This window comes from Ursus arctos, unplaced genomic scaffold, assembly GCF_023065955.2.
Source record: "Ursus arctos isolate Adak ecotype North America unplaced genomic scaffold, UrsArc2.0 scaffold_9, whole genome shotgun sequence".
NCBI classification, from domain to species: Eukaryota; Metazoa; Chordata; class Mammalia; order Carnivora; family Ursidae; genus Ursus; species Ursus arctos.
Genome location: NW_026623111.1, coordinates 59,218,081 through 59,240,468, shown reverse-complemented (window position 1 = coordinate 59,240,468; position 22,388 = coordinate 59,218,081). Strand labels below are relative to the sequence as shown.

Genomic DNA, 22,388 nt, shown 5'->3' with positions numbered 1-22,388 from the left:
AGCAAAGAGGCACTGTAACAACCACTTGGCATTTCATACCCAGACCCTCACTGGCTCATTTCCGATATTCTTTTAAGATGAGCAGTGTATCACTGAATAGCCCCAAAGTCATGTGCATGTTATGGTGGTTTTCTTTTCCCCAGCCTCCCAAGCCAATACTATACTGTTCTAAGAAGGTCATAAAAGTCTTGGTATATTCACAAGTGTTGTGCTATGTGCAGACAAGATTCAATGATCATAATTAAGAAATATTTAGCTAAAATAACCAACTTCAATATTCTGTTCCAGAACAATGCATAACATGACTTAAGTTTCATTTGTGTTATTTTTCACCAACACACACCTCAGGTAGGTGTGCATGAAGTCTCTAGTGCCATTTTTAGATTTAATATTTAAATATTAATATCTTAAGTGATAGACTTGAAAAGAAATCTCTCTGAAATTAATATAAAACATAAAGCAGCATGGAACAGTGTTCTAACCATTGGCTGCAAGTCAATTAGGAATAATATTCCAGCTCTGCAACTTTTGGGCTGAATGACTTTGAGGCAGATTACTTCTTTTTTTTTTAAGATTTTATTTATTTGACAGAGAGAGACAGCGAGAGAGGGAACACAAGCAGGGGGAGTGGGAGAGGGAGAAGCAGACTTCCCGCTGAGCAAGGAGACCGATGCAGGACTCGATCTCAGGGCCCTGGGATCATGACCTGAGCTAAAGGCAGACGCTTAACGACTAAGCTACCCAGGCGCCCCTGAGGCAGATTACTTCTAAGTCTCTTTTTCTTTAATTGTAAAACGGGGATACTATCCATATTACAGGTTTGCTATAGTTTCAACTGCCATAATAGAAAGCCCCTGGTAAAGTCTTGACTACGTTAGGCAATTTCATAGTAGACAATATTTAAAATGTTTTTCTCTACCAATTTAATGTTAATTCTGCTAGCCACTGAATATGTTTATATGATATATACATATACATATCACACATAAACTTCTAAAAATTGTCTAAATATTTATTCTTCCCTTGAATTCTGTATCCTCACTTCCAAAGGACAAGACATCTATGAAAAACCACTTCTCATGCTATAATTTCTAGCATTTTCACCAAGCATGTTGGGAGTTGTCTGAAAGGTATTAAGTAATGAAAATACTCAAAGCAGCACACTAATTTCCACACAGAATAGCTGCAGGGGTCATTGCCATACATAGAATTTCAATAATTAGGAAAAATAAGCCCCAGGAAGGCCCTGAATACAATATCAAAGACAATGTACAAAGAGAACTACCTTTACCATTTCCTGAGGCTGCCTTACCCGGTCACTCCACAATATTTTCTGATGAATAGGAACAAATTATCTTATGCTCCATCAACGCCAATTTTTATGGTCTGCGCAACCCAGGGCTAAGAAAGCTTGGACTGAGACAAGAAACAGGTGCAATGAAAATTTAATCTTCAGCCCATTGCATTTGTGTTCATTTCTCAGCCCTCCAAAGCTCCCTCCGTCAAGCATTAAATAATGCTAACTAAGAATTCCTGGGGAAATTTAGCAGATCGTTAAATTCTTTGTTCTATAATCTCCTTCCAGGAAGTTATGCCAGTTATTTTTACTGATAAAGTCCTCTACACAGGCAGAAACTTGGGCCTATTACTGCAGTTATTTTTGATGCATTTATTGAGGAACTCCTTTGGCCAGGCACTATTCTTTGCTGAATGTACAATACAAAAATGAATAAAGCATGAGAATTATTATGGTACAACAAGGTATCTGCTCATTACAAGAAGCAAAAAGCTAGTCCTCCTAACTCCACGGGGGTGAGGGGGAAAGCAGAGGGGCCTGGACAGTCTTGGAGGAGGAGGAGCTGCAGAAGATGGGAAGAGGCCAGGAAAAAGGCATTTACATGAGGTGCAAAGAAAGAGCATGAAAGAAGGGGATGTATGGTGCCTACGGCGGATTATAGAAAGAAAGGCATCAAATCATGGAGAGACATGCATGCCATCCTGGCGAGGTGAACCTTCATCCCGAAGAGAACAATACGGAAGGGCGTTTTTGCAGAAAGAAATTAAGAGCAGAGAAAACAGAATCAGCCTAATACTTTTTTCCTTCAGAAGACCTTTTACCCCAATAAAAAGGCCCTTTATTTCTACAGTTTAGTTCTATAGTTCTTTTTAAGAAATAGAGCAAAGCATTCAAATTTTAAAGTAATAGTCAAAAGGGGCCTGAAATGTCAGAAGTGAATTTCTAACTAACCCTCTAGTTCAAAGTAGTACAGAAAAATCACATTTCCAAGTTGCTGTTTGTGATGGCTCTTTAGTTGTATTTATTCAGCTGTGGTACACTAAGATCTTTACGAATCATGAATTTTGTAGAGTTTGGCTTTCTTCAATGGACTGGATTTAGGGTAGATTTCTGTTTTCTAATTTCTCAAGAAAAATGAGCATGCATATATTTGTTAATAATTTCCTTGGGGGGGTGGGGGAATGGGATAGACCGGTGATGGGTAGTAAGGAGGGCACATATTGCATGGCGCACTTGGTGTTTTACGCAACTAATGAATCATCGAGCCTTACATCGGAAACCGGGGATGTACCGTATGGTGACTAACATAATATAATAAAAAATCATTAAAAAAAAAAAAGAGTCTGTTTCTTAAAAAAATAATAATAAAATAAAAATAATAATTTCCTTGATGCCTAAAGTCAAAGGATTTATTTTATTTGGTCAGGGGTCTCAAGGCTGATTGAGAGGTCATAACATCCTTCAAATAAATTTTCCCCTATCAGAGTTAAGCACAAATGTTTCTTATTTTATACTTATTTTTGTAATCTCCAAAATGCTAAAATGCTACTTCTTTTACAAAAGTTGTTTTGACAATGCCAATATTCAGTGGATTCAATTCAGAAAACTAGAAGAAAAGGTCTGAAGTTTAGGACATTTCTTTTTGTGGGCCCGTTTGCTTCCTGTCCACTACCACCCCCCACCCAAATCACAATTAGGGTTCAATTACAGTAACAGGACAATGTTTTCAGGAGTCTCAAATTCTCAATTCAGGGTGTAATATTAATGTAACTACATATCAAACCATTGCGCTGTTGACCAAGACTGAGAATGAAAATCACTCCCATTCCAACTTGCTTCTGTTGGCCTGAAAAATCAGAAACAAATCCAGCATCTGACTTGAGTTTGGTCGTCTTTTCTTCAAGGCAAGGAAGGCTTTTCAAGCCAAGCACAGCATGTGAAAGGAAAATGGCTCCACGTATGCATATGATGCTTTCAATTCCACATTTCTCAGTAAAAATGCTCCAGCATGGCAATGTTTGAGCAGGATAAATTGAGAAGGGCTGAATGGCTGATGGCCACGTAAATGCCAACAATGTCCTCAGGAGAATAGGAAGCTACCTCAATGCTCATCACCCTTTTTCTCAAGGTACTATCTTGAATCATATGAAACCACCATTTTTGTAGTTCAGAAACAGCTGAAATCAACTATTTCGTGTGGTTCAACCCACCACTAGGAAACTCTCCAGAAGGGTAATAAATTGCCACATTTTCCTACAGAATGAACACCTAACTGGTTTTTTGCTTTCTAAAAAATAGCATGGGAGAGCAGGTTTTTGGAAAGAAGCATATCAAAACTCATATAAAAACAGCAACAGGGGATGCCTGGGTGGCTCAGTAGGTTAAGTGTCTGCCTTTGGCTCAAGTCACGATCCCGGGGTCCTGAGATCAGGCCTTATCCTGATCAGGCTCCCTGCTCAGCCTGCTCTTTCCTCTCCTTCCCACTCATGCTCTCTCTCGCTAGCTTTCTCTCAAATAAATAAATAAAATCTTAAAAACAAACAAACAAAAAACCAGCAACAGAATTTTTATTAATAAAAAACAAAGACAAGCTACTTCCAGGAAGATCTTTTGTAAATATTCAGTTTATGAAACATTTGACTTGTTTTTCTGAGAGACTTTCCAATTGTCACAAATAATTCCTGGCAGACACATTTTCCTATAGGCAGGAAGAAGAAAAGAGGAAAAGAAAGGAGAGGGCTGGACAGGGAAGAGTTAATGAGAACTTTCAGCCTCAGTTTCCTCACATCAGAGGAAGGCCCTGGATTGGGTGACCTCTGCCGTCCTTCCTGGCTCCAGAACTTACAATTTATTGGGCTTTGGTAACAGACCCTATCCTACCTATCTCCACTTGCATTTCACATCATCCTACTGCCAAACTCATAAATAATTTCACAGCCTGTAAGGAACAGTCATTAACTGTCACTGGACCTAAACCAAGAAGAAAAAAATCCAACGCCATTCACTATATATAGCACATGTTTTTGCAGAGGGACGTTGGCACTGGACACCACACACTCAAGAGTCCCTCCTGCTCTCTGCTGTGGGCCCTAGCCACCCCCTCAGGGTCCCGCTTCTCCCCATCTGATCTCAGCTCAAACCTGCTTGGAGATATCCTGCTAAGGAAACAAATTTCAAGTTTTGATACTGCCCTCAAACAATCTAGATGCTTTCATAGCAGAGTTCAAGTAATTGCTTCACTTCTGTTTTAAAAACAAGCACATTTTCTACAAAAAGCACTTTACTTATTCAAATGTTAAAGCATTTCAAAAGGCATACCAAAAAAAAATTTAATGGTTTCTTTATTCAAATACAAGAAAAATAAGTGAATTATTTTCAATGGAAATCAGATCGCAAATTGGCAGTCTTGGCCCACGAACATGTTTATGCAGCCCACACAGTATTTTAAAAATATTTGACTTAACTGCCAACATTTTCAGATGGGGAAATTTCACCTCAAACTCTAAATGTCCATTCCATGTTCTCCTGAAAAACTGAAAACTCTGGCACCACTGAGGTACTCATTTTGCCAGGCAGAGCCAAGAGGGGGCACATGCTGGCCCATTCACACCAGCTTCACTGAAGAATCCGAGAGGTGTCCTTCCTGGTACTTTTTTTTTCCTTCCAATAAATGTGCCAAATAATGAAGCTCACCTGGTCAAAGATGGTTTATGTTATTTTTCTCCCTTACTATTTTACCATGCCATAAATAATTCAATCCAGAACCAAACTGAGGCCTATCAAAGCTGCGATAAGCCACTGATCATTAACTATTTTAAAGAGAATACATAAGGTAAGCTTCTCTTTCTTATTAATGTGATGGCTGTGTCAACTTTAGCATTTTTCTAACTGTAATAAAGTGTAAGCATTAATTGAGACCCAGATTACATGAATTTATTTTCTTCCAAGATGTGTTATTGCTGGGATTTAAATTCGAATTTTTTCCAAATCTATAAACTTAATTAAAAAAAAAAAAAACCTTGCTACTCATACTAATATTTCACCCTCTTTTCTGAAAATAGGTCCTATATTTTCCTAATCAGGTCACAGTCATTTTACAAGCCTTAATAGTTTCTTGTCTTTACCCTTCATGAAAAGGACAGTGGGTGTGATTTGACAAAACATCTCCCTAAATCTTGTTCTTAGCCCTAACGCGGATTCAAATATTTCTTATCAAGTGGAGATAAGAAAGCTCATTTCACAGGAGTATTATTTGCAAAAAATGGCATAAATCCTGAGTCGCAGTAACATTAACACGTAGGGTATTAACCAACTATTCACTATCTCTAGGAACCATGCAAAAAAGTAAATTGGACTAAAGCTGCAGTGTACATGATGAGATTAGACATAGCTCTTCCCTCTCTCCCAGGAATGTGGTTAACAACAGTCCAAGAGAACACAAAGGGCAGACTCTATTGGGGACTTGACCATGGAAAAGGAATGGCATCCTGTTGCAACAGTAGGCCTGCAGTTGTTCAGAATGTTGCTGAAATTTTTAATAGCTCTTATTCTAAAGCATATCATCTTTTTCAAACATCAATAAAACAGCTGAGCCAAGGCCTCTGAGCATTTCTGATGATACAAGAACCTTTTACCATCACAGGTTTATTCCCCTTAAATCCTAAGTAGAGTTCCAAATTTAGAATATACACATTCTGCAGTCTATCATAAGGAAGAAAATCATTATTAGCTCTTAAATCCAACTACAAAAGCATAGTAACAATCTTGCTTTATGTTGTGAAGTAAAAATGCACTTTTAAAAATCATTGATGCAAGCATTATTTCCTTCAATATGTCAATATGACCAAAATGTGCTTGCTACAAAGTAGGTTTCTTTTGTAAACAGAAATACAAAAGTAAACAGGCATTCCTATAAAAATGTACACCAGTAAGGGGCATAAATTCTCAAAAGAGGGGGCGCCTGGGTAGCGCAGTCGTTAAAGCGTCTGCCTTCGGCTCAGGGCGTGATCCTGGCGATCCGGGATCGAGTCCCACATCAGGCTCTTCCGCTATGAGCCTGCTTCTTCCTCTCCCACTCCCCCTGCTGTGTTCCCTCTCTCGCTGGCTGTCTCTCTGTCACATAAATAAATAAAATCTTTAAAAAAAAAAAAAAATTCTCAAAAGAGAAAATTTTGTGTTAATTACAAAAAACATTTCTCTCCAACATGAGTATCTGCAAATACCTCAAATAGACTTAGAAAAAAACATGTCTCCTCTAAAAGAGGTCCTAAGAGTCTGCTGTTTTAAAAAGTGGGTAGGAGAGGCTTCGTTCTGCAGGTTTTAACTCAGCCAGTCAGCTGATCCAACACGTGCGGTATGACAAAGAGCTGGACCACTCAAATGGAGCTCGAAACAAGCTACTACTCTCTGGAATTAAGCATTCGGAGGAGACTGGGCTAAAACCAAAAATGAACCTCAGTTTGCTTTCCACCTTTAAAGAGCCTATGCCTCTGTAGCCCTGCTGGCATTCACTAAAGCTCAATGATAAATACTGCATATGACTGTTTAAATTATCCATGAACCCAAAGTTCAATAAAAGCACATGTCAGCGAGCTTGGTACAGTAACTGTTCCATCTATGGGCTCATGCTTAGCATTTCATGATGATGATGACGACGACAGGGATGAAATACCTCAAACATACAGACTATCGCTCATCTATATACTCATTACCTGTCTTTGTCAAAACATAGCTTTTATCATCCATACACTTGAAGGCTTTTTTTTTTTTTTTAAATCACAAATCCACTTGAAGATCCCTGAATACCTCTTCCTGATGCCGTGCTCCTCCTAACCCCCAGCTCACCAGCTTAGCTCTTAAAATGAGATCAGACTGTGCCTGGGATTTACTTCAAAATAACTTTGGGGGGTGAGGGGTGCCTGGCTGGCTCAGTTGGTAAAGCATGCAACTCTTGATCTCAGGGTTGTAAGTTCAAGCCCCAGGTTGAGTGTAGAGATTAGTTTAAAAATAAAATCTTGGGGCGCCTGGGTGGCTCAGTTGGTTAAGCATCTGCCTTTTGCTCAGGTCATGATCCCAGCGTCCAGGGATCGAGCCCCACATCAGGCTCCCTGATCAGCAGGGAGCCTGCTTCTCCCTCTCTGTCTGCCGCTCCCCCTGCTTGTGCTTTCTGGCTCTTGCTCTGTCAAATAAATAAATAAAATCTTAAAAATAAATAAATATAATAAAATATCTTAAAAAACAAACAAAATAATTTGGGGGGCTTGGGGTGGGGAGAGAAGGAAAAAGAGATGATGTAAGATTGGCCTACGTGATGGGATAGAAGGGCTCGTTATACCTTCTCTCTTGTGTAATGTTTGGAATTTTTCCTAATAAAGAAGTTTTCTAAAAAATGAGAAAGAAATATCAGATTATAAAGACTCTAGACCGTACTCCTAAAGCTCACTATCCCATATGGTAGCCACTAACTACATGTGGCTATTTAAATTTAAACACAAATTAATTATAATTAAACAAGATAAAAAAATCTTAATTCTATAGTTGCACAAACCCCATTTCAAGTGTCCCATAGCCACATGCAGCTGGTGGCTACCATACTGGACAACGCAGCAGTAGAACATTTCCATCATCTCAGAAAGGTCTGACAGCATTACGCTGCAGACTACGGTGGTATCTCCATTTGGAAAGAAGAAGGTATAACCAACAGCAGACTTGACCTTAAGATCATTACTGTTTATCTTGGGCAAGTGTGAGTGCTGATCCATCAAATAGGAGCTGAAGGGATTGGGTTCAAGAACAATATCTAATCAAACTACTTCGCAAGAAAATCATGAAGATCAGTTTTACCCACTGAAATCTAATCACCAGGAAAATGTGTGGAATTGCACAACTTCAATTAGGACATCATTGCAGTGGGTGCAAGGAGTTCAGTGTCAAAGCCAATGTGCAAATTAGCAACAACATTCCAAATGTATATTTAAAGACCAAAAAAAGAAAAAAGGAAAGAAATCCGAAAAATAACTCCAGTTTTAGTTTGAGAAATGGAGAAATCATACATTTCAGTATTCAATTTGTTAAGTTTTCTCCTCCTGCTCCCTTTATTTTGGAATTAAAAAAAAACAAAAAACAGGGGGGCGCCTGGGTAGCGCAGTCGTTAAAGCGTCTGCCTTCGGCTCAGGGCGTGATCCTGGCGTTTCGGGATCGAGTCCCACATCAGGCTCCTCCGCTGGGAGCCTGCTTCTTCCTCTCCTACTCCCCCTGCTGTGTTCCCTCCCTCGCTGGCTGTCTGTCACATAAATAAATAAAATCTTAAAAAAAAAAAAAAAAAGAAAAACAAAAAACAAAAAACAATTAAGGACTAGAAAAGGTACTGAAAACAAGGAGGTATGTAATAAAAAAATCACATCATTCCAACAGGAGGAGTTAGAGTCCAATATTGCTCATTCCTACAAAAAGTCAAACCAAACTTCAGAGTGAAAGCAAAGGTAACAAATTTTGGGAAAATTGGACAATGGATTTGTTTCATTTGTGATGTTTCTAAGCATGTCTCCTACATTATTAGAAAATGCCTCTGGGATAGGCTCAAAGTGAAAAGATGATGAGAACAACTCTAATGAGTTGAAGAATTCTCAGGCAGATACTTAATCTGGGTCCTTAAAATTTCTCAACATTATTAACTCACTAAAAGTTGCTTCAAAAATTTTTACCTCGTTTTTTTCCAATCTATGCAGTGTAAGCTACAAAATTTCTCTTTTTCAAGAAGAGTGTCAAGCTTTGGCCCAACTTCAGAGTTCATGTATCAAAACTGTATTTCCCCCATACACTCTGTATCTAGTTTCTAGATTATAAAATATGTAATTGACTTGAAATGGGTAAAGAAGTTACAGAACAAAGTACACAACAAAGTAGGCCCTATACACTCAGAGACACGCACTTCCATCCAGAAGTAGAAATGAAAATTACAGAAAAGATTAGATGATGTGTCCAGTTTTTTCTTTTCTGAGACTAGCTTTTTTTTTTTCTTTTTTAAGATTTTACTTATTTATTTGACACAGAGAGAGAGAGAGGGCACAAGAGGGGGAGCGGCAGGCAGAGGGAGAGGGAGAAACAGGCTCCCCACCAAGCAGGGAACCTGATGTGGGACTCGATCCCAGGACCCCGGGATCATGACCTGAGCCAAAGGCAGACAGTTAACCGACCTAGCCACCCACGTGCCCCCTGAGCCTAGCTTTATTTGAAGTCGTCCCTCCAATAAATAGTAAGACCCTGATTAAACAAAAATCAGTTTGTTCTCATCATATTTTTTTAAGTCTAGAGTAATTTGGTATGTTACAAAGTAACGTTCATGCTTCCTCATTTGCATAAGGTAAAAGAGCCCCAAACCAGGAAACAAGGTGTTTTCATCAAAATGCAGAGTCCTGAGACAAGGGCTTGCAAGCATGCAGCTATCTGGGGAAGTGATCCAAAAGAACAGGAGTGGGGACTGAGAAGGATTAAACAGGGAAGGAGGCACAGCCATCCTAAATGTATATACACCGAGCTAATCACCCCTGTGGACTGGGGCTGGGGCCATGTGGGACCCCCTGAGGAGCTATATATATATATATATTGTGCCTCAGAATTGTCCAAGTTAGTGACAAAAGAGAGAAGTATTTGTCCACCAGCTGCCATCCTCCATCAGGCAAGTGTTGGCCCATAGGATGGAAACATCCTTGGACATTCAGATGTGCACATAGATCAAAAATAACTAGGCAGAACCCAGGTGGCTGCAGCAGAGAAGCCTGGGGCAGAAAGTTACAGATATGAGGTCTACACCTGCCTGAAATTCACATAGCAACAGCATGAATTAAAAGGTGGACTGAGAGTAAGTGGGTTGGCACGAGTCTTATCCAAAGGATAAATTTTCATTCAGTCATGTTTATTAATGGGGGCGGAGGGTGCACAACACAGTCTCTTCCCTTAAATCTGATAATATAGGCTAAGAATGCATGAATGTAGTCAAGGCTAGCAGAACAAATGCTTGCAGTAACGATTTTTTTAAAAAACATTCACAACCATATTTGATCAGCCCTATTTATTTTAAATAGGAGCTTAAAAAAAGTTGGGGGGGGGGGAGTGTGGAGACAACAGAACACTAGAACGAGGACAGACAAGTGTTACAGGAAATCACTGCTACAGGAATTCAGGCAGAGAAAAATGACCAAAAACTTGGATTGGCGAGTCAAGGCTTCAAGGAGAGGGTATATTAGACTGTGCCTCTGAGGCGTGCTCTGATTAGAAAAAGGGAGGCCTGCATTTCAGGTGGGTGAGAGGAGAAGGGGCAAATGCTCACTCCCTGCTGGGGGGGGGGGGCGGTTGGCAGTTCTGCTTGGAGACCAGTCTTTGGTATAAAGTCACTATTACTTCCATATTAATTTCCTTTTCATTGAGGATGAATGTTTCATGCATCACTGCAAATACTTTGTGTGTCTTAACTTTTTTAATCCTATAAATCTTTGAGGAAGGTATTATTACTATTTTACAGCTGATGAATGTGAGGTACACAAAGTAAGTAACTTGACTTGAAGATCACAAAGGTGGTTAAATGGCAGAGCTGACACCCTAGAACCCAAGCACTCTGGCTCCAGAGCCTATGCTCTTAAGCAAGATGGGATATGGTACTCCTGCCTCTCAGCGAGAGAACACAAAGCAAGGAAAAGAAGGGTGCCGTCTGATGCATCTCCATTTAGGAACAGCTGGGCTGGGAAAGGACAGATTTGGAAGCATCCCAAGGGAAATAATTCTGTCAAGCAGCTGGAAGTCCTAATGGCCTCAAAACCATTTCCCAGAGAGCACAGTCCCAGAGCTGGGGCCACCACAGAACAGCACAGAAGGTCTTTCAGAAGGTCACTACCCATCCCTTACTTAGTGAGGATGCTACTGGAAGCTCCCTGTGAGTGAACAATAGGAATAACCACATCCTCTGCCTTCATTTCATCCTGCCTGCTTAACACACACTCTTTCTCATCAATCTACCATGTCCAACTGGAATCAGAGCAGGACAAAGGGAGTGAGAAAAATCATTGTGGACTGGGAACAATATTAAACAATAATAAAGACCCTTGGCTCTATAGTAGATGCCCTGGCTAGGATAGTACGGTGAAGTCTTAGAATTCAAAGTGTTTTTTACCCTCTCTAGAAGAGGATTTACTTCCCCATTCCATGGCACTCAAGCTTGGTCAAGTGACTGGCACAGCTACTCTTTGCAGAAGGATTATCCATCTCATCTTGTTGAACTTGGGAGTGACAATTTACTTTGGCCAATGAAGTCTGTGTACAAGTGATCCATGTACGAACTTGATAGTTCACGTTCAGTATCTTTTTCCTCTGCCACCAGGCTGGCAAGGTCCAGACAGAGAACCTGCATCCTGGGGTCAATACACCATGGAGATCTCAATACACCATGGAGATCTCAGAGGATGGAACAAAGACTGTGGGTGAGAAATAAACCTTTGCTGTGTAAACCACCAAAATTTGGGACCAATGTATTACTGAGCAAAACCTAGTCTAAAAAACCAACACAACTGGTAGATCTGTATGTATGCCTTGGCTCTAAAGTCTAGCCCTCCCAGTAACTGGCTGTACCACATCACATTAGGTAAATGTTAGCTTCTTTGTTCCTCGGTTTTCTTGTCTATATTACTTCTTGGGAATTTTGTTAAGGATAAAGTGAGATAAATGTCTTGACAGTAATTTAAATAGAAATTTAAAAATCAAGATGCCAAGAAAGCTTTCTGTGCACAGAGGTTTGGGGGTTTTCTTTTTAACTGAATTATAGTCGATATACAATGCTACATTAGTTTCAGGTGCACAACACAGTGGTTCAACAACTCTGTACATTAAGCTATGCTTACCTGAAGTGCAATTACCATCTGTCACCACACAACACCATTACAATATTACTGTATTATATCCCCATGCTGCACGTTTCACCCCTGTGACCTATCCACTCTGTAACTGGAAGTTTGCACCTCTTAGACTCCTTCACCTATTTTGCCCATCCTCCCTACGCCTTCCTCTCTGGCAAACACCAGTTATCTGTATTTATGACTCTGTTTGGCTTTTTACTTGGTTCAGTCGAATTGTTTTTTAGATTCCACATACATGAAACCAAATGGTCTTTGTCTTTCTCTGACTTACTTCACTTAGCATAACACCTTCTAGGTCCATCCACGCTGTCACAAATAGTAAGATCTCATTCTTTTTTATGGCTGAATAATACTCCATTACATGTATATATATGCCACATATCCTTTACCTATCCATTTATCAATGGACACTTAAGCTGTTTCCGTATCTTGGCTACCGCAAATAAATATAAGGGTGCATATATCTTTTCGAATTACTCTATTTTCTCTGAGTAAATACCCAATAGTGGAATTACTGAATCATATAGTACTTCTATTTTTAATGTTTTGAGGAACCTCCATACTGTTTTCCACAGTGGTTGCACCAAATTACATTCCTGCCAACAGCGCATGAAGATGCCTTTTTCTCTACATCCTTGCCAATACTTGTTATTTCTTGTTGTTTTGATACTAGCCATTTTGAGAGGTGTAAAATAATACCTCATTGTGGTTTAGATTTTCATTTCCTTATGATGAGTGATGTTGAGCATCTTTTCATGTTCTCTGTTGGCCATGTGCATGTCTTCTTTGAAAAATATCTTTTCAGGTCCTTCCTCTGCCCATTTTTTAACTGTGTCTTTTTTTTTTTTTTTTTTTTGGTGTTGAGTTGTTTAAGTTCTTTATATATTTTGGATATGGACTCCTTATCAGCTACTTAATTTGCAAATATCTTCTGCCATTCAGTGAGCCGCCTTTTTGTTGATGGTTTCTTTGGCTGTGCAGAAGAAGATTTTTATTTTGGTGTAGTCCCAATAGTTTCCTTTTGCTTTTGTTTCCTTTGCCTCAAGAGACCTATCTAGAAAACTGCTCTGAAGGTCAACATCCAAGAGATTACTGCTTGTTTTCTTTACAGAGTTTTATGGTTTCAGGTCTCACATTTAGGTCTCAGTCCATTCTGAATTTATTTTTTGTGTATAGTATAAGAAAGTGGTCCAGCTTCATTCTTTTGCATGTAACTGTCTGGTTTCCCCAACACCATTTATTGAGAAGACTGCCTTTTCCCCGTTGTATATTCTTGCCTCCTTTGTCATAGATTAATTGGCCATGTAAGTGTGGGTTTATTTCTGGGTTCGCTATCCTGTTCCATTGATCTGTGTCTATGTTTGTGTCAGTACCATAATCTCTTAATTACCATAACCTTGTAGTATATCTTGAAATCTGGGATTGTGATACCCCCAGCTTTGTTCTTCTTTCTCAAGGCTGCCCTGGCTATTCGGGGACTTTTATGATTCCATACAACTTTTAGGATTATTTATTCTAGTTCTGTGAAAAATACTACTGGCATCTTGATAGGGATTGCACTGAATCTATAGATTGCTTTGCACAGTATGGATGTTTTGACAATATTAATTCTTTGGATCCATAAGCATGGTATATCTTTCCATTTGTGTCCTCTTCGGTATCTTTAATCTTTTTAAAAAATTAAAAAACCAAGATGTTGAGCAGGCTTTCTGTGCACAGAGGGTTTTGGCTAAGCCTTTTCCTTTCAACAGCAGGCATGAGTAAATTTAATCAGCACCCTTAATGAGACTCACAAAATTTATACTGACATGAAAACGATACACAAAGGGATGAGTGAATGAAAAAGGTGTAAAGTCTTAAGAAAACCCTGGATTTTAGCAGACTTGTTTCCTACCTTCATAGAATCCAAAGGGTTTTTAATTTCCTTTATGGAGAACACTGACTGACACTTGCAGTCCAAGGTAAGAGGAGTCCTGCTATTTTCCCACCCTTCAGGACTCAGATGCTTCAGTGTTTAAGAAAACAAGAATTTGTAGTTCTACAATTGAGGAAAGCCTCAATATAGAAGAGTAGACAGAGGAAGACCTATGCTGAGGATGTTGTCACTGGACCCTTCCTCCTCTTTGTGTGCTTCCTCAGTCTTCACTTCCTCTATTCTGAAGGGTGCAATTTGGTCATGAAAGGAATCAACCCTGCTATCCTTTCTCATCTCCCCTCTATGCTACTGAATCCTAAAGAATTCAAACTCTACAGACTTTCAAAGTCTTCTATCAAACAATTCCAAGAATCTGGAGATATCCTAAGTTGAGGCACAGGAGTGCATGGGATATATTTTAAAAACTGTGTAGGGGCGCCTGGGTAGCACAGTGGTTAAGCATCTGCCTTTGGCTCAGGGCGTGATCCTGGCATTATGGGATCGAGCCCCACATCAGGCTCCTCTGCTATGAGCCTGCTTCTTCCTCTCCCACTCCCCCTGCTTGTGTTCCCTCTCTCGCTGGCTGTCTCTATCTCTGTCCAATAAATAAATAAAATCTTTTAAAAAAAAATAAAAATAAAAACTGTGTAGAAAATATACACGTCTTCAACAATGCACTGCATGATCTGGTTTCCCCCCACCTGCCTAGACTCACATCTGTCCACTCTCCTTACTACACCCTGAACGCTGATGTCATAGCTGGATTTCCTTAAGAGGCTCTGCCTCACACCCAGAGCTTTGCACATGCTATTCCCCTGGCTTAGCACACTTTTCCACCTCACCTTCCTTACTCATCCTTTTGCTTCTTCACTCATCCTACTGCTTACTCATCCTTCTGAGAAATTTGGAGAGCAGCAGGGATGGCATCTCAAATACTCAACATCATAATTTCAGCACCTGCTAAGAGAAAGTATGGAAAAAAATATCTGATGAAGCAGATGGGTTAGGAAGCTAAGAATCATTGTTGAGGTGTTTAGGTTGTTGAGGGTTGTTTTTTCAATTTCTAAGCTATCTGTATTATTGTGATTCTACTTCTATAAGAAAAAATTATGAAATCATATATTCATCCCAAAGTAATATTACTTAATTATCAAAACAAACAGGTATACTGGTTTTTTGCAGACATAATTCCCTTATAATTAATACTTGCTAGAGAATGGAGTTTGACATTACTTATAATTATTACACCAACATTCCCAGAGGCTGAACATGACAGGCATATGGGTGTGCTATCACTACAAAATGTCTTTACTTCAGAAGTAGTTTTAAATTTTAGCTATGAAGATCAGTTACCAGAGCCAAATCTGTTCTTAACAAGTAGAATCTTTGGGGGTGCCTGGGTGTCTCAGTCCGTTAAAGCGTCTGCCTTCGGCTCAGGTCATGGTCCTGGGATCGAGCCCCACATCAGGCTCCCTGCTCCCTCTGCTGCTCCCCCTGCTTGTGCTCTCTCGCTCTCTCTCAAATAAATAAAATCTTTAAAAAAAAAAAAAAGAATTTTTACATCCATTCAATCAAAGAGTCTCTTACAACTTGCTGGGCCTATTCATTTGCAGATAGTAGAAATTATAATTGGGTTCTTGACATCATGCATTCACATGTGATGCCCATCTTCATATGCTATCTCATTTCTTTAGGATAAAAGGTGTGACTCACAGCAGGGCCATATAGATGAGGAAGCTCATAAGGTGGAGATCACATCCTCACACATCTTCCCTTTCACCTCCTCAGGGTCCAGCTTCAGCACAAGGTCCTTTATTGGGAACATCTCAGCTTTGCTTCTCCAGCCTCCAGCTGCCAGCTCTGCTCTTCTTAGAGGTTTACACTTTATATTATGTTATATATATTTTTATCAGAATTTTAAAAATGAAAAAAAAAAAAAAGGGAGGAGCGCATGAACAAAGCTGCTTCTTGTTGGGTGCCAACGACATTCTTTTTGGAGCATGAAGCCTTTCCAACCTCTTCACCTCAGCCTGCCCCCTCCATCAACACGTCACACTCAATCCCACATGGTCACAGTTCAGCAGGTAGACAAAATGCATCCACGCAGGTCCCTTTGACTTGAACAAGGCACTCACACTCACTGGCAAAGATCCTCAAAAAGATGGTTCTAATGCCTTGGTTCCAGTCATATGAGGGTACAGACTCCTGAACTCTACCTCTGACCAGGCCTGCGATGACGCAGATTTGATTTCATATCACCCAGCAAATTTTTTTTAGAAGCCTGTCTTTATCACCTTAGCCCAAGTACTGTTATGTTTTACAGTGGTTGTACTGATGGGCTGCCAGCAGGCCTGAGTGGGTCAGGAGTGGCACTGTTTAGTTGGAAGAGAGTTTTCTGTCAATCTGGATTTAAAAAACATGGGGCGCCTGGGTGGCACAGCAGTTAAGCGTCTGCCTTCAGCTCAGGGCGTGATCCCGGCGTTATGGGATCGAGCCCCACATCAGGCTCCTCCACTATGAGCCTGCTTCTTCCTCTCCCACTCCCCCTGCTTGTGTTCCCTCTCTTGCTGGCTGTCTCTATCTCTGTCGAATAAATAAATAAAATCTTTAAATAAATAAATAAATAAATAAATAAATAAATAACAGCAACAACAAAGGGAGGTATCAATTATATTGTAAAGTAGGTCTCCTTGGGGGACAGGATAGAAGTTTGGATCTTCCAGGTCTTTGTTTAAATAATGGTTCTGCTTCACTGAGCCCAGTTGAGATAGGTCTAACTAGCACTGTGAAAGACAGTTTTCAATAAATTATAAAATCCAACAACAGCCCCTACTCACCCCACCCCCAATCAAATTAAAGGTCCTATAAAGAGAAACACTGGCATAGAAAGCTCTGATTGTAGCCTGCCCCACAGGGAGTCTAAACCCGAAGGTCATTATCAGCTGTGGCATCATCAGTGGATATAAACACTAGGTCTTTTGGCCATCAATCAAAGTAGGACATCCAAATCATTCATTCCTTTGTCTGGACACAGACACAGGGTGGCCCCTTTGAAAGCACTAAGCATCTGTTTCCTACATTATATGAGTGTCCAAACAGACAGGGTCTACCAGGCACACAGTGTGGTTTCTAAGTCACAGTGTATATGGGATGGGTTATACTTACCTGTGCAAATCTCACATAGTCGATGAAAATACACTAACAACCTAGGAGCTCTAATATCAGGATGGTGGGATATGGGTAGTTTTGTTCTTTTAATCAATTCCATGGGTCTGTTTTTCATTGTGATGTACACACATCATTTTTAATGAAGATATTTCAAAAGATAAAAAAATCTGTAACTTTCAAAAGATTTAAAGAGAGATTACTGTACTTCAAACACTTTCTTCATTCCTTAATAATTGCTTACAGAGCCTTGATGTGTATCATTTATACCACTGACTAAAGAGTTTTAATTTTTAAAAACCTCCCCCTAGATGACAGCGCCTTTATCATTTAGATAGCCACCCCCTGGACTTTCTTAGCTCCATTAATCTTTCTCCAGGTACAAAAGATCCAGAGGCCGCCACATGGGGGGCTACAACCTCAAGATGTAATTGGCAATTTTATAACAAGGGAAAATCACATCTCATTGTCAGTCCCGACCCTCCTGCTGAAAACACTATATTTTCAGGAACTCTCTCTGATTCCCAGACAAGATCTTTACCTGCATCATAATTGTTGACTCAGCAACACGCACATAATTTCATTTCCCCCTAAATGGCTTACATACTCCACTGAAATTCATCATTTTAATACACATGGACACTAAATCTCTCAGAAAATAAAAGCTCCAGGTAGAAAGAGAATTTCTCTCTTGTCCACCGCTATATAACCCTGGCTCGTAGTACAGTACCTGGCATACAGGAGGTGCTCAATTAATAGTTTTAAATGAGGGAATGAATTAACTTGGCTTTCCATTTCTTTTGGCTCAACAGATAAAAGAACAATTAAACATGTTTCTTGAAGGATATCACGGAAACTCTCCACCACCAGAAAAGTTTAAATACATACCTTCTGTTAGGGATAAAGTAGGAAATATTTTTGCATTGGGAAGAAGGCTGAACCAAATAACCTCTCAAAGTTCCTTTCACCTTCTAGACTCTGTAACTTGAACATGACATCTTAAGAGAGTGGGTCAGCTACATAAAGTCTGATTCCCAGGTAGAGTAAATTACCATGCTCTGTTTAAAATAAAGATAATAGCTGCCCTGGGACTTGGATGCAAAAATACTAACTCATCCAAAATGTGGACACATCCCTAGGGGAGAAATGCTCTTGCTAATCATTAGTTATATTCTGGGAACAGCAGATGTGCTTCAGGATCTTCTCAGAGCCAAGCACCAAGACCATTCACAAGCAAATGCAGAAGCTAGGGGTTGAGATTAGAACGAAAATAAACAATATCACACTAAACTGAAGCCTTTGTGTTTTCCAGCCAACAAATCCACTTAAGAAACATCTGATTTGAGCCTTAAGGTTTAAATGGTTATAACTGAATATAACCACTTCATAAGACAGAAAATACTGCATCTGACTTTTAAGGACTTTTCTCCAGTAAAACCTTGTATTTACCTAGGCCATCACACTAAGATGTTCAAATTCAAGAATGCCTAAAATTGAGAGCAAATGATTCTAACTGAACTTTCCTTAAATTTGGATGGGCGAGGCAGTTTGTAGGGAAAGGAGGCTGTTCATGTTTTCCTAAACAACTTGAAAGAAAAAAAAGGCTAATTCTAAAGGAGTAACTAGGGAAACTCCAAACCAATTTTGGAGTGATTCTTTTCTCTCAACACACCCTTCCATTTGTTCAAATCAGAGACTAGATGAAGGAATAGGAGGGGCAGAGAATTCTAGGATGAAGGATGTAGTGTTGATCCCTTGGAGCTGGGTTTGGAGAAATATTCTGCATTTACCGGGGGTGTTTTGCAGACAAAACTACAGGCACCACATTTAAAACAAGAACTGAATGAACAAAGTGAAACAATTCAACAATTCCTTGGAAATGTATGAAAAGACTTTTCAACTCTGTAGTCAACTCTTGATCACTCATACCACAACTCAGTCCAAAAAAAAGTCTTCTGTTTCTAAACTGTAATTTAATCTTAATTCCAGTGACAACAGGGAATGTGCAGAGAAAGCAGTTACCTCCTCCGTACACACACACTTTTTAAAATCTCCTCTATTATTTGAATAAGAGAGGTCTTACACAAGAATTCTGTGGGATTAAGCTCACATCTGGTTGGCAGACCTGGTGTTGGATATGATTATGGCCGCAAAACTAAATCTTAAATCCACAGACTGTTCCCATTTAACTGACAAATATGAACTAACTAATTTATAGAAAATGTGCAGCAAATTATTTCTTCCACCTCCCCCAAGCCTCAAGAATGCACCAGCAATAGGTGTTACTGAACACTACCTCCGCCCCGAATTTGCATTCCTAGACGCTCTCCAATTATCTAAAGTAGATACTGTTATTTTAGTTATCGGAATCTGTGCCCTGGAAGTAAGTATAGTGTGGGGACGAGGGAGAGGGGTGGGAGTAATTTAATCAGAAAAAACTTGACCTTCCTGGACCTCAATTTCCTCACCAGCAAAATAAAGGGATTAACACAGTCTATGTAAATTCCCTCTAACAACAATCCACGACCACTAATTATCAAGAGCACAACTTGTGTGCAAGAGGAGACCTGAATTCTTAAGCCTGTGTCATTAAATATTAGAGTATAAGACCCCTAAAAGGCCCATAGTTACACTTCAATATGACCACAGTACATTGTGACCGTGGGGAACGTCTTTGAAAATACCACGGCAGCGGAGCCGCCAAACCGCGGTAGAACACGCAGAGGGTCCCCAAGAACTTCCCAGGGTGGGGTGGGGGCGGCGGCGGCGGCGGCAAAAGGCGCCAGTATCTGGAGAGGACTTAGAGGAAGAGCTGGGAGTCGGAGAACAGCCTTGCATTCCTGGGGCTTCAGCGCTTCCAGTATCTCTGTAAGACTTCCGTGCATAACTACAAGACCTCTCAAGCCACCACCTGCAGCTACACAGCTGTGGCAAGAAGATGAGAAAAGGAAAAGGGGACGGTAGAGCGGGAAAAACCTCGCTCGAGGCGCCCCCAATACCAGCGGTGAGAAAGTGGACTTCGAACATCGACAAAGAAATGGGGAAAGAGAAAGAGGACTCCGCCTTTCCCACCCCGCGCGGCTCCTTTCAATAAAAAGGAACGGCCGCCGCCGCCGCCGCCCCTTCCCCCCGCCTTTCACTCAGGGATGCGGAGCACCGACTGAGACCGCACCCTCAAAGTCCGGCTCCGAGTCGCTGAGTCTTGCACCCCCGCAGGCGCGGCCCCTGTCCCGCCCGCGAACTCGGGGCGGGAGCATCCCCTCGGTCCTTCCCTCGATCCGAGCCGCAGGGCACCCGGCTCTCCACGCCCCCGCCCTCCCTTCCTCTTCCTCGCGCCCCCGCCTCCTCGGTTCGCCGCCCCCGGTCTTCCAACCGCATTTTAATACTTCCACCCACCACGACAAGGGCGCCTTGTGAAAACTTTGTGTGTGTATCTAGGGCTTTTGTCCACATCCTGGGCAGGGCCGGGTCAGCCGGGTGGGCGCCGGGGGGTATCCGAGCTCTCACAATGCACTGGGGAAGCCACCGTGGAAATCCCACCCTTTTATTTTTGACCCGCTTCTACAGCCGTGTGACAGCGCGCTCCGGCGAACAATTCCCATGCCCTGGTAGCCCCCTCAGCGAGGGGGAGCCGGGAGGAAACCCCCGCACTCGGCGCCTTTCTCGACTGTCACGAGAGAAAAGGTGTGCGCGCGGAGAGGGAGGCAGGCGAGAAACACCATGGCTAAAAGAATCCCTTTAAAGGGAAAATAAGAAAGGGGTCCTTTCTCTCCCCCATCTCCCGAATCTGGGCGCGACTAAGCGATACACTGTTGCATCACGTAGTAGACCAGACAGCCTCTGGTCTCCTAGCCCTCCCCTCAGCTCCAGACTCGCGCCCAATCTCGTGCACACACCCACAGCCGCCACCATCCGGAGCCCCCGCCCGGGCCCCCGTATTCCCCGCCGGCACCCGCCCGAAAGCCGGGACCACCCAGCGCCGGAGGAGCCTCCGGCAAGGGAAGCGAGGCCCCAGCACTCACAGACGGTCTCCCCACGGCCACGGCCATCGCGGCTGCGGCTCCGACTCCGGCTGAGCCTGGGTGCTCTCCGCCAACACTGGCTGCTGCTCGGGCTCGGGCTTCCAGTATCTCTGTAAGAGATACTCCCCCGCGCCTCCCTTGCGGCTGCGCTCTGCTAGCACCCGGCTCCCGCTCGCGGCCAGCGGCATCTGCTCCCCCCCACGCCGCCGCCCCTCCCGCTTTATTAGAGCAACATGGCCACCCGCCTGGAAGGGACCATTTGCTTCCCTAGGAAGGGGTGTGAGTCTGCGCGCCCGGGCTGAGGTTGTGGGAGGGAGGATGACGCGCGGGCCTCCAGCCGGGGTCAGCCGGCCCAGGCCGCAGGGCTCGCCCTCCGCGAAAGTCGCCGTGGGCCCCTAAACGACCCTCTCCGGCGCCACCGAGACTTCCCCAGCCTGTACTCTGGCCTCCACCCCCCGCTCCACCACGTGCTGGAGTCCGAGTGAAATTCTGGGCGCGGAGGTCCCAGCCTTGGGTCCCGCCACGCGCTTCACGTTGCGGACAGCTAGAGAGGCTGCGGAGAGGGTGAAGGGACAGTGGAGCAAGACAGGTCCGCGGGGACATCGTCTCGCGGACAGTTAGCCCAGGGCAAGCACGCTTCACCCGGAGGAACCGGTTTGGAAGGGCTGCCGGCCATCGGGGAGCGGTGGACGACGGAGGTGGGGCTGAGTAGGCTCCCCTCCCCTCCCGGCCCCCATGAGGGAAGCGTGGCCCCTCCACAATTCTTCTCGTTAGGGAGAGACCAAAAGGCAGGCAGATGGGAGCTGTCGCCGTAGCGTGCGGTGGGGTAGGGGATCACTGTGGAGAGGAAGAGGCCATAGTAGTTGCTGCTGCGGACAGCCCGACCGCCAGCGGCTGGAGAGGAAGAAAAGAACGCCCCCGCTGGAGAATTAACGCAGCTGTCGGCCGCCCTAGAGCATGGGGCCAAGGCCTTCCCCCGGTGTAACGAGAGCTCGCTGGTCACACGTGGGGGCTCAGCCGACCTTATCTGATTGCTGGAGACAGACCCGACGACGCGGAGGCCCGCGGGCGGGATTGCGGCTGGG

The 22,388-nt window shown here is 42.5% G+C and overlaps 1 protein-coding gene and 1 pseudogene across 3 annotated transcripts in view; both read right to left on the bottom strand.

The window, feature by feature from the left end:
* Positions 1-21,500, bottom strand: part of SEPTIN11 (septin 11) — an 88,182-nt gene extending 66,682 nt beyond the window's left edge. For all 3 annotated transcript variants that reach the window (XM_026509911.4, XM_026509913.4, XM_026509912.4), the window contains exon 1: positions 21,304-21,500. In XM_026509911.4, coding sequence (XP_026365696.1) covers positions 21,304-21,330 — 27 coding nt within the window. In that variant the 5' untranslated portion in view covers positions 21,331-21,500. The remainder of the gene's footprint in view (positions 1-21,303) is intronic.
* On the bottom strand, positions 13,087-20,574 carry LOC130543257 (mitochondrial import receptor subunit TOM5 homolog; annotated as a pseudogene).
* Positions 21,501-22,388: the final 888 nt, after the last annotated feature.